The sequence below is a fragment of the Ascidiella aspersa genome, chromosome 5 (genome assembly GCF_963924565.1).
Source record: "Ascidiella aspersa chromosome 5, kaAscAspe10.2, whole genome shotgun sequence".
NCBI classification, from domain to species: Eukaryota; Metazoa; Chordata; class Ascidiacea; order Phlebobranchia; family Ascidiidae; genus Ascidiella; species Ascidiella aspersa.
The window spans coordinates 32,593,680-32,605,891 of NC_139451.1; the positions used below are offsets into that span (position 1 = coordinate 32,593,680).

General features: G+C 32.8%; 1 protein-coding gene across 1 annotated transcript; it reads left to right on the plus strand.

Annotated features, from left to right (window-relative positions):
- Nucleotides 1-41: 41 nt before the first annotated feature.
- LOC146146405 (uncharacterized) lies at nucleotides 42-11,973 on the plus strand. Its single transcript, XM_083390753.1, has 16 exons — nucleotides 42-101; nucleotides 399-553; nucleotides 676-812; nucleotides 886-991; nucleotides 1,285-1,447; nucleotides 1,733-1,905; nucleotides 2,021-2,114; nucleotides 2,884-3,046; nucleotides 4,103-4,200; nucleotides 6,620-6,771; nucleotides 7,757-7,893; nucleotides 8,428-8,533; nucleotides 9,171-9,333; nucleotides 9,927-10,090; nucleotides 10,983-11,070; nucleotides 11,799-11,973. Exons 2-16 carry the CDS (start codon nucleotides 421-423, stop codon nucleotides 11,971-11,973), a joined length of 2,052 nt encoding a protein of 683 aa, XP_083246879.1. The 5' UTR covers nucleotides 42-101; nucleotides 399-420.
- Nucleotides 11,974-12,212: the final 239 nt, after the last annotated feature.

Sequence of the window (12,212 nt, forward strand, 5' to 3'; positions counted from 1 at the left end):
ATTGATTTTAATTTTCTATTTAATTGTTAATTGCTTTTAGACTTTAGGTAAAATTAGTTTGTAAGTTGTTGAATTTGGAGGACTAACATCCAGCGGTCTTGGTAATTAATTTTTTTATCACTTTAACAAAACTTGTACCGAATACATTGATATATTATTTACCAAAAAAGTAAGAGTGTTAACTGAGATTTGAATAATATTGTTTTATTATATAATAACTAAGTTTATAAAAAGAGTAGCATTTGTACATCTAAATAAACTGAAAAAAATGATCGTTAATTATATTACATAATTTCAAACATATATATTCCATTATCATCAAAACTCATGAACATCTATATAATCTATATTTATTATAACTGTGTAGTTCTAAAGTGTTTTTTTTGTTACTCATGTAGATAGTTCCGCACAGTTTGTAAAATGGTGTCATTGAAACAGTTTGTTATTGTTGCTCTGTTTGCGTATGTTGCTTATTATTGGCAAACTCAAGTCATACGAGGCCCTGTTCATCAGAGTAACAAAGATCTAACTGGAAAAACTGTCATAATAACAGGTATATGCATTTACATTTTTGGTATTTGGAAAAACTGTCATTAGAACGGGTATATGCGACACTTTATATTTTTGTCACACCTAAAATTATTTTAATTAGTTTTATCTTTGTTAATGATTTAGGTGGAAACGAAGGAATTGGAAAAGCAGCTGCGATAGAATTTGCCAAATATGGAGCAAAGATTATTATTGCATCAAGAAACGTCTCTAAATCGGAAAAAGCAATTTTGGAAATCAGTAAAATATCTAATAATAATAATGTAAAGTTTGCTTTCCTAATATTTCAATAATTTTTATTACAAGCTTTTTAACAGTTTTTTTATCATTTTGTAGATCCGAGCCTTGGGTTTGGATCTCGGAGACTTTGATTCTGTCAAATTATTTGCACAAAATATTTTAAAAACTGAAGAGAACATTGATTACCTTATCAACAATGCAGGTTGGAAAGATTCTAGTTTTTCAAGTTTGTTTTGAAACTCTGGGCAACTGGGCGATGTTTTGGTCAAGCTTTGCTCATCTATATAAATAGGACTAAAAAATTTAGGTTTAAGTTACAAACGCTGGAGCTTGCTAAAAGTTGCAGAAAGTGTTTGTGCATAAAATTATTTTATAGTTAAAATAGTGTAATTGTAATTTTTTGAAACTATTTCAAGAAAATACTTACCCACACATTGTTTATTTGTAAGTGGGAATTCAGAGTTTTGTTACACATGCCATTTCTATGCTACTCAGGTGTCAGTCGGTGGCCTGGTGTTTCAAAGTATGGATTCAACAATGTGTTTACTGTCAATCATCTTGGTCCATTTCTACTCACAAACCTTTTGCTTGAAAAAATGAAATCTACATCGAAAACTCGTCCAGTCAGAATTATAAATGTGTCATCCAGAATACACATGTAAGTTTGAAAATTTATCAATTCTAAATAGTTTTAAATAAAAAGTATTAGTAAAATCCACAAACCAACTTGACTAAATTACATTAGTGTAATTAGGTAAATTTATTTGCAATTATTTTACCATTTTTACTGACGGTATTAGATGTAATTTAGCAAAAGCATACTACTGATAATAGTATGTTGGTTGATCAATCAGTTAATTTGGATTATTTAGTCACATTAAGATCAAAACAAGCTGATACTTTAAATATTAGCCTTTAATAATTTTTCTATTTAAACTTCCAGATATCCCAGCAAATTTGATTTTGAAGCGATAAAACTCGACACCAAGGATCTTGATGATTTCATTCCAAGTTACTTGACTTACGGTTTAAGCAAACTTGCAAATGTCTATTTTACTTCCGAATTAAAAGAAATAATCAAGGATTATGACATCACAACCTACTCTGTACACCCAGGTATTTTTTCATATATATTTTTTCCATATTTTTAGCTGTTAAATAATTAAAAACGTTTAATATTAAAATTTTACAATGTTTTTTATCTGTAATATCTGAATATTTAAATATTTAGGTTTGGTTGAAACTGAGCTTTCAATGAACAAGACTATAAACTCAGTCTTTAAAAGGATGACCTTCAAATGGATTTTGTATAAGCTTTTAGGCAGGTATGGTGCAGTTCAAAGTACAGCACATTGTAGCGGCCTTATGTCCTATATATATACACTTCAAAGTATCAAATATGTTATATGTTTCTTAAAAATTACATTTTAAACAAAAGCAGATTTTTTTATATTACTTTGATATACCATAACATTTTAAATGATGTTCTGTCTGCATAGAACAGTGATTCTCAAACTTTTTTTGTTGCTTTACCCCAGTTCCATTACTACCAACCTGGTTTTAGAATAAAATTTTATAAAAGTTACTGGTATGTAGCCAGATTAAATTAAAGAAAAAACAATGAAAGAAAATGGTATTGCCTTCAGGCTTAAAAAAAAGTTTTAGAACAATAAAGGGATGCAATTTAATTAGTTTTAGCAAGACTTCACAAAAAAGCGGAATGAATTTTCTGATACCAACCATGTTAAAAAAAAGTCAATCTTGCAAGCCTGCTTATACCACCAAATTGAGAAAATCAACTTGAAAAAAATTCGCATTTTGCTAGACTTTGGATATTGCACAAAATACAATTTAAAAAAAAAACTGGTGTATAGCAATAGTTTTCATTGATTTATGCTTATACTTTAATCGTTTGTACATATTATGTTAGAAAACATTAAAATTGTGTAATGCTTGCTGATTGGTGTTGTCAAATAACTTAAAAATCTAATCTGAGTCAGTAAAATTTATAATAAAATTCTGCATTTCGAAAAAGTCTTTATTAGATTTTATTACGTTGGGCATTTTTTTAATTGTAGCTAAACATTTTTCCAGGTCGTCTTACTATGGCGCCCAAACTATTCTCTATTGTTCTTTGGATGACAAGGTAACTGAATTCAACGGAGGATATTTTGCCGACTGTGCTAATGTTGAACTTCATGAAAGAGCAAGCGATAAAAAAGTCGGCAAAAAACTTTGGGAAGTCAGCTTGGATGCCGTGAAAGATTACCTTGGATAATATGATTTAAAAACTTTTTTCTTGTTAACTCGTTTTGTTCAAGGTGTTTTAAAGTCAACACTTTGTAATTAACATCTTTTTACTCTTCGTTTTGAGCTGTTATGAGCAATCTTCATTTTATAACAACTTATTGTAACAATAAATGTATACTTTAATGGTTTTATTCTTTCCTAGCAGCGTAGTGACTTTTACTGTTTCCTAAAATATAAATGAAAAAAGTGTTCCCATCAGTAGCCACAGATCTAATTAAAGGTTGAGTTAATATGTCAAAGTAACAATATACCTTAACCCACCGACAATAACAATAAATTTTCAATAGTTTCCTAAAGTTTACATTAGACGAAAAAGCTTTTTGGGTACCAACCAACTAAAACGTTTGCATACAACAATTGGTACATGCTTCATAGGTTGAAAAACACTGGTTTAAAGATATTTATTGTCCTCAATTGTCATTAACCATGAACATTCTTTCTAATTGTCATCTACCATAAGTTACTGTTTATCACAATTATGCAATAGAGCGTAACGTAACTTTTTGCATTGTAAAACATATTCTAATATAAAGCTGTACATCTATTACTTTTTCAAAATTGATTACTGCTTAACTAATATTGTGCTGTTCATGTTCATTTTAATGTGATCATGTACATCCTTTTAAACAATTGCTTCTACAGAAAATTTCTGCATAGCATGACTATTATTTTTCTATTTTTCTGTGTATTAAATCATAACAAATTTGCTGTTGCTTCAAGGCATATTAAACTAAAGAAGGTCTTCTGGCACTTATTTATTTTCTTCAAAAACCAGAGTCGTTTACAGAAGAGCTTCTTTTTAGCATTAAGTCATAATATTACCAATTACCATGTTTACTTAATTCCAAACAACAACCTCTTTTTATTGAAAGTATTTTGCATGTATTCTACAAGTATCGATTATTCTAACTGTCATTCATGATTTAATTATAAGTTATAGTAATGCTATTTAATTTTCCTATTTGTGATTGCAGGTTTAGGGCAATAAAGGTTTTCAGTAAAGTTAACTGTTTTAACTGTTGTCCTGTGGAAAGCCATTGACACACTAGACTTTCAAGAAGATAGTTATTCAAGAAAACTAACTGGAAAAACTTCCAGAAGGTATTGGAGTGATAAAGTTTAACATGAGTTTACAAATTTATAGTGAGTAGTAAATTTTTGTATCGTTGTTTTATTATAACAATATTTACTTTAGAAAGCTAGAAAGTAATAAACTGTTTTCCATCAATATAACTTTATAATTTTTTGTTATGGAAAAAAGCTTGGTGTAATTTTTTTCAGATATACGCGCTTTACATTTGAACTCTATAACATTTTGCTCAATTTTATTCATTGTTAAACAGTTCATACATGTGTCTTTATCCCATAATTTTAGGTCCTCTAAAAGTTTTACTAAAAGCATCGAAAAAAAAGTGTATTAACCTCAGCCAATGCAAAAATTAATGACTTTTTTTATTTAAAAGTATTTTTAAAAGCTTAAGTTGCTTATAATAGCTGAAGCTCTGTCAATAAATCATGTGTTTGTAAAAATTGTTAAAAAGTATCCTCAATTTATAATTTGTAAATGTAATTGAAATACAATTTCTAGAACAAAGTTTTTATAAAGGCTTACCTTGTCATTAATTTCAAACTTTCCTGCTGACATTGATATCCGATCTTCCAATCAGGCTATCCACGTTCAGATGGGAAGTTCATAGTTATACACGTTTTTAAGATATACCTAAAGCTGCTCTTGTTTAGTGAAGGTTATACTTTTTTCAAATTGTGCTATTTTTATGTAGTTTAACCTGAAACGCAACAAATCGATACTAAAGTTCACTGTTAGTAAACAATTTTTTTACTGGTCTAATACTACAATTGAACCATGTGCCTGTCATTCAACAGGCGCTGTAAGTTGGTACTTAGCAATATTAATATATTGCTGAAATATACGATTCAACCTAAAGGTATTTTACCAAAATACTTATAGTGTACGCACCTTTCGTTCTTGACCTTGATAATTTGTCTTGGATCGTACAAAATGTAAAACTTTCCAAGGGTTTGAAAAAAAAGTAAAAACATTTAACACTAATTGAAACGGAAAATCATTAAGAAGCAAAAATTTAACTAATTTTACAAAAAAACAAGCAAAACTTACTTGCCGACCACGCTCTGCATCTTGTTCTAAATACGTCCAGTAGTTTAACACAAAACAGACTACAGACTTTCCAATTTACTGTAGTTGCCTGCCGAGTCGTTAGCATTGAAAGCGTGGAAAAATGACGTCATGCGCTGATAACGATGGAAATTAAGAAAACTACCGGAGGCGTGTCGAAGTATTTCGCTTGAATTTTATGGAAACTGCAGATAAAAACGCTGAATCTAGAGGGTGACGAGAGTCGTTAGTATGACCATATGCAAGTCGTTTTAGGCACGCTTAAATTTTAATGTCAAATATAATTAAATATTTTAATATTTTTTTGATAAAAGTCTGATTGCTGGCTAAGTTAGATTGCTTTAAGTAACGTGTAAAAAAATCCTATCGATATCTTGTTTAGTTCCGAAGATATTGCGCGATGAAATTTCGAGCTGCGTGCTTCCCTTTGGTACTTCATGCCACCCAAGTTTGTTTATGCCACTGAGTCATATATATTTCTTGACATCCCTTTATTTTACTATTACGTCACTGATAGGTGGGATATTCTTCTTTCATAATTTATAATAGTTCAGCAAATGCGTGATATATACTTTGTTATAATCAGCTAAATAAAAATTGCCCGATTTGGCTAAAACAATCTAAATTAATTTGAAATTACACTAATTACAGTTCGAAACTCACATACTTCGCCGTGTCCTGGTCTGGAAAATGTTTTTATTTAGTGTTAGTCGCATGAAACGGTTAAACAAATTGTGTAAAATGTGTATGCCTGCCAAGACAACACATACATGTCAGTTAAATTGTAGTTTGATTACTATTATAACAGTAATTTCGCATTTAACTGGAGCCTAATAATTTTACTCAGATCTTAAAGTAAAAACAAGCTTAAACTTACTCGCATTGATTGTTTTTACTTCTGCTCTACATAAACACAAGCGCCGGGATCCCCAGCATTTACCTATATTTTTTGTTAATTTAATACTTAAAAAAGTGTCCGGCTACATTTCTGTAAGTTTACCTGTGAAGTTGAGCGTTTTGATGGCCACCGAACCCCCGCTGCCATCAGACGCAGATAAGTTGAGGAGTCCCGTCCATGCAACTTGCCCGCCTTTATCCAGTGAAGCAAACCACCGCCGCTCCCACCAATAGCATGTTTGCTTTAGTTTGAACCGAGTAAACTTTAACTTTGTTTCGCTCCTCACATAAACGTTAGTAACGATTTATTCAAATCACTGTTACGAAAAATCACAGTAAGATAAACTTTCTCACGTACCCAAAATTTGTCTTGTTTACTCTGAGGGTTTTTGTCTTTGCTTGCACCTGCTTTAGCGATATCTTAAAACATAATTCACGCCGACCTGTTAACACTTTATCATTCTACAGGATTAGGCTTTGTGTTAAAATGTTGTCTACTAAACAGTTTGTTGTGGTCTTGTTGATTGCCAGCGCAGCCTACTTTTGGCAAACTCGCATAGTAAGAGGTCCCGTCTATCATTCCGACAAAGACCTAACAGGGAAAACCGTGCTTATAACTGGTGAGTGAAGAATGTGAATTTTAATCCTAAAAATTCCTCGCAAGAGGGGTTATTATGAAACACACTTTAAGACAAAAAAATAGAAAGACTATTGTTATGCCAATTCTAAAAAAAATTCTCTAAAGCTTTTTTTTTCGGAAATTACCCTTAACTGTTGACTAAATAAGTTTTCAGTTGTTTAGAAGCTCTGAAAAAAAAATCCTATTGATTTTAAAAACGCGGATTATTTAAATTTCTTGAAATATATCAAAACGGCAAGCAATGTATAGCATTTGTAGCCAGACGACCAATTAGCTGCGCTTATCTGTAGTCACGTGGTTCACTTGACCTTTAATCGACCTTGAAATTCCAACTACCAGTCATGCTATAACCACTCTTTAAACAAATATTTCTGTGTCACATTTTAGCTAAGCTATTCCGTGAGCGAAAAATGTCACCACTCTATTAAGTTTCCAATAATGCTTGAGTATGTTAGGATAAAGCAGTGTTTCCCAACCTTGTTTCGCGGCGATTAAAGCATAAAGATAAGAGCGAACTTTGGCGATCGAATTCTCTAAAAAGAACTTTTGAGAACACAATATAAGGCAAATGGCCTAAATATATTCGAATTTAGTTTGTATACGCCATGTTGTCGTGTTTTTCTCGCAGTTTTCTTTAATGTTAGAGATATTTTATCCAGAAACAATCCTAATAAAGCTTACCATGTGAACTACTGTATTCGGCAAACAACCAAATCTAACGGCCACCTAAATGCTTAGTTGCGACCAATATGTTGAGAAAAACTGTCATATAGCAATCGTCTTTTTTCTTATTATACGGTGGAGCTTTACCAAATTATTATTTATCACATGTTAGCTCAGTTTTGCAACTAAATAATGTCAACACTCCAGTAGTATTATGTTTTCAATAATGCATGAGTATTTGACGATATAGCAGTCCTAGTTTGTGCTCATTCATACGTCGGAACTCTTGTTTGCTTCCCAAGGTGGAAACGAAGGAATCGGTAAAGCTTGTGCCTTGCTGTTTGCCGCACGAGGCGCCAGAGTGGTGATAGCTTCACGGAACCTTGAGAAATCACAACTTGCTAGAGATGACATCATCAGCGGGTCTGGCAATTCGAACGTAAGAAAACTACTTTGATCAGATTAAATTTTCATTTTTTTGCCCTGAAAATAACTGTTGTTTTCAATTTGTTGTTGTATTTTAGAAATGTGCCACAAATAATGGCGTCGCTTTCTCATCAAAACATTACCATTTTTTTAATTTGTGTTTAATTTTATACAAGCAAAGTTAATTGAAATTAACGCAAAATTAATATATCGGCCTGTTTAGAAATTTAATGAACTGCTGTTGAAAGCGCCATGTTTCATAATCAACTGTGTTAAGAAATTTTATACAATTGAAAATGTACATTTGAAAAATACGTGCCTTTAAAATGCAAAACTACATCATTTGAAATATACAGATATATATACATTTGAATATTTACATTTAAATATTCACATATACACTATTCTGTGCCTTTGGCCTGTTTTTAATTGAGCTGATTATCACGATTCTTTGCGATAAACATTTCCTGGTAATATTTTATGGTGAAACAGCTTATATACTTACCGTAGATTGTTTGTTATCTTCTAAACGACGTGTTCGATTCAGGTTCACGCCATGCCACTTGATTTAGGCAACTTGGATGACGTCAGAGCCTTTGCGTCAGATTTTAAAAGCAAGGAAACTCGTTTGGATTATCTCATCAATAACGCAGGTGAAATAACGTGTGCCTATATGATGTGTAGCAAACAGGTGTATCACTAATAAATAATGACACTTCTAATGTTAATATATTCGGCTCACTTAAAATAACCCTGACTATACGCGTGCGAAATATATCAATAAAAAGTTCAAGTCAGGTGTATATTTTCCGAATCAAAACTCACGTTACTTTCTACGGTAATTTTCACTCCTGCCTAGAGTTTACCACAGACAACAAACAAAACTTACGCAAGTTTCAACGAACATTTTAAGTCATGCCTTGCCTTAAACAAAAGTTTGTAAGAGAAACATTCCTACTACAACATTTTACGCACAAACCCTGCCTAAACTACAACTAGGTAATTTCGATACATGCCTATACAACTATGAGCATATTTCGACCCCGGCGTCCATTTAACTCTGTGGAATTCATCCCATACTCCAACCCCGCTTTTTCATTGCGCACATTTCGACCACTGCGCCTTCATTATCTTGCCCAAATTTCAACCACTGCGAGTACCTAACTTTGTTGTAATTCTTCCCCATATTTCGACCTTCACGCATGCCGAACTCTGTATAAATCTCGACCACTGCGTCTACATTATCTCACATTTCGATATTTTTATTTACTTTATCTTGTGTCCACCCAGGCGTAGTTGGCATCCGTGGTGAGTCCAGTAGCGTGGAAGGATACGAGCAAGTGTTCGTCATCAACCACTTCGGTCCCTTCCTTCTCACCAACCTTCTTCTCGATCTCATGAAATCATCCGATCAACCTTCAAGAATCGTCAACGTCGCTTCTGAGGCTTATAAGTACGTTTCTTCATCAACGCCCATTGAAGTCCGTAGACCTAAATTAGTAGTCATGTTTGATGAAAAGGAGGGCTTTCTAATTTCGTTAAAAAAATTCGAATATATTTTTAAATTGAAATTCATGTAGTTGTAGTTGAGAAGTCTGCTTAATTTCTAGTTTTTACGAATTTGGCAATTTTACCCCAGTGGTCAAATTTGAAACAACATAAAAGTTCCCATTTTAATTATAACCTAGTTTTTAAAAAGCTGAAAAAGTCTAGTTGTAGTCAACTGAATATGATCCACTCGATTTGTGAAATGAAATATTGGTTCTGCTATAGTTTTAACTTTTAACACTAATTATCCTGTAAAATATTTGTATGTCATTTAATATTATTGAATGGTAAACGCAGATTTTTTTTATATATATGTCATGTAACTTTTATTGTTTTCAAAAATTGTGCTTGGTTTTCTATTTGCTGTAAATCAACTTCAGTTATTTGTCAAATGACTTGCCTGGGACTCTTTTATTTTGCGACTTGGAATTTGATTTACTTCAGAACCACCTATTTATTAACAACACTGAAAAATAGGCAGTTATTCTTCAATTGCAGGATCGCGTGGGCGTACAACCTGACGTTGGCTGGAGAAGAGTGTTCAAGTATTTTCTGCCACTTCAAACTTTACGGACAGAGCAAACTCGCAAACATCCTTTTCACACGAGAACTGCAGTCCCGGATGCAAGGTTCAAAGGTCACGACCTTCTCTCTGCACCCAGGCACGTGTTGACCTTGACAAATGACCTTGGTTTTACTAAAACTGCAGCTGAGTTAACACTTTTTAGTCTTTCAACATAAACGTCTTGGCATTGGACAGTTTGCAAATACAATGTTTCTTTAGTGCTTTTCAACCTTTTCAGCCCACGGACTATTTCATATAATCATAAGAGTTCGCAGGAGCGATTTTGTTGGTTGTTTCGACTTTATTAACGTAAAATTGAAAAGCGATTTATTTATAGACTTGTAATTTGATTTTGGCTTCGAATGCACCAATCGCTGTTTTGTAACATTTACTTTGTAGTTTCTTCAGATAATAATAATCGACCAAAAAGTATAAAGTTAATATGCTTGCGACCCACCAGAACCCTTAACGAACTGTATTGAGTCCTTGTATTGAAAAAAAAGGTTTTTAAAAGCACTGCCATTGATCTTGAATCATGAAACATATCACGAGTGAAACAAAGTAAACTGGGACATTTTGGCGCATGTGTAAACTTGGGTAAAATCGTCGCACTCTGATGTATTACTTTGCGTTATGGTAATAATTTAAAGTTTTAAATGACACACCTGAAGTTTAACATTACAAATAATCTTTGTTGCTGTTGTAATGGCATAAAAAGTGTCGAATTAATTAAATTGATTATAGTCTTTCAGACAAATGACTTTGCTCGTACCCTTTTAATGAATAACTGTTATATTATTCAATAAAACACGTTAATCAATTGTTTGGTGACCCCGGGCTTAGATTAAGGTTGTGTTGAATAATTTCAATTTATGTTTAAGACCCAAGTTGTTTTGAAAAATGTAATAAGGTTGGCTTTTAAAGAGGTACTTTTATAAGGAATAAAACGCCTCTTTTACTGACTTCAGACTCATGTATTTTATCTGTAGGTGCGATTCAGTCTCAACTTGGCCAGAATTCGAGCATACCGTATTGGCTAAAGAAAGTGGTTAATGCCGTGGCCCCTTGGTTCATGAGGTAAGCCGAAGATTTTCATTTTGTCCTCTTTAAGACGAATGAACAACGTTAATGTATATTTCCGTTCTTGTGCGTTCTTATTTAAGCGGGTGAGAGCAGCAAATGCAAAATCGAGATCCTGGTATTTGCGTCGTATCATGTTTCCGCCAACATCCATGGTCGAAGGTGTCAGGTGTTATTGGAAATACAATCGTAGTTAAGCACAACTGTTAATCCAGTTCAATCAGAAACAAACAGAAGTCTTTATCTGTTCTAATTACGGCAATTTATAACATACCTGATCCTAGCAATTTTACCTTCGAACTTTTGTCATAAGTTGATGTAAAGAAGTTTGTATCCGAACGTTTTTATGAAGATGATGTCGATTTAATCGACCTGGGGAAGTTTTATCCCGAGTTCCAAGTCCAGCTCCAAGTCCTGGTTTGAACAGATATAAACACTCAGTTTCTATTTCTACTCAAGTCGCCTTTAAATGGATTGTACAATTAAAATTGTAATTCTAGTTCAAATTCTATTTCAATTTTTTGTTTTGCAGAATTCGATAATTCTAGGAAAAATATCCAATATTATGGCTTTGATATTTTTACTAAAATTACTCAAAAAAACGTGTATTCCAAAGTTTATCGATAATTCTAATTCTTAACTAGTTTTAAAAAGCTAAAATAAATCTATAGTTGTCCAAGTTAATTCTAATTAGATATAAACACTCAGTTTGTATTTGTCCTTAGGTCGCCTTACTACGGCGCACAGACGATAATGTACTGTGCCTTGGACGACTCCATCCTTCACTTGGGGGGAGGGTATTTCATGAATTGCGCCCACAGTGACGTCACAGGTCCGGGGGCCGACCCCGGGAACGCCGAGGACTTGTGGAAGGTCAGCGTCAAGGTCACGGGGGAATAACCGGAACAGAGCGGCTCCTAGCTAACATCTCATAAACTGTTTTAAAGCGAAAAATCTTACCTTTTTGAACAAATTTTCTAATACTCTGATCTGAAGTAACCTTAAAATTTTCAAAAACTTCGAAAGATTTTTCAAAATGCTTTCAAACTAACAGAAATATCAAAAAAAATATGACATTATTAACGTTTCGAATATATCTATGTTGTCCGCTACCGATATTTCGACACTATTTACCCCGG

Excerpts from the sequence above, each read along its gene's own strand:
- LOC146146405 (XM_083390753.1), top strand. The coding sequence starts at position 421 with ATGGTGTCATTGAAACAGTTTGTTATTGTTGCTCTGTTTGCGTATGTT. Across the intron at positions 3,047-4,102 it reads GGGAAGTCAGCTTGGATGCC|TTAACTGTTTTAACTGTTGT; the intron begins GTGAAAGATTAC and ends TTTTCAGTAAAG. Across the intron at positions 4,201-6,619 it reads ACTGGAAAAACTTCCAGAAG|GATTAGGCTTTGTGTTAAAA; the intron begins GTATTGGAGTGA and ends ATCATTCTACAG.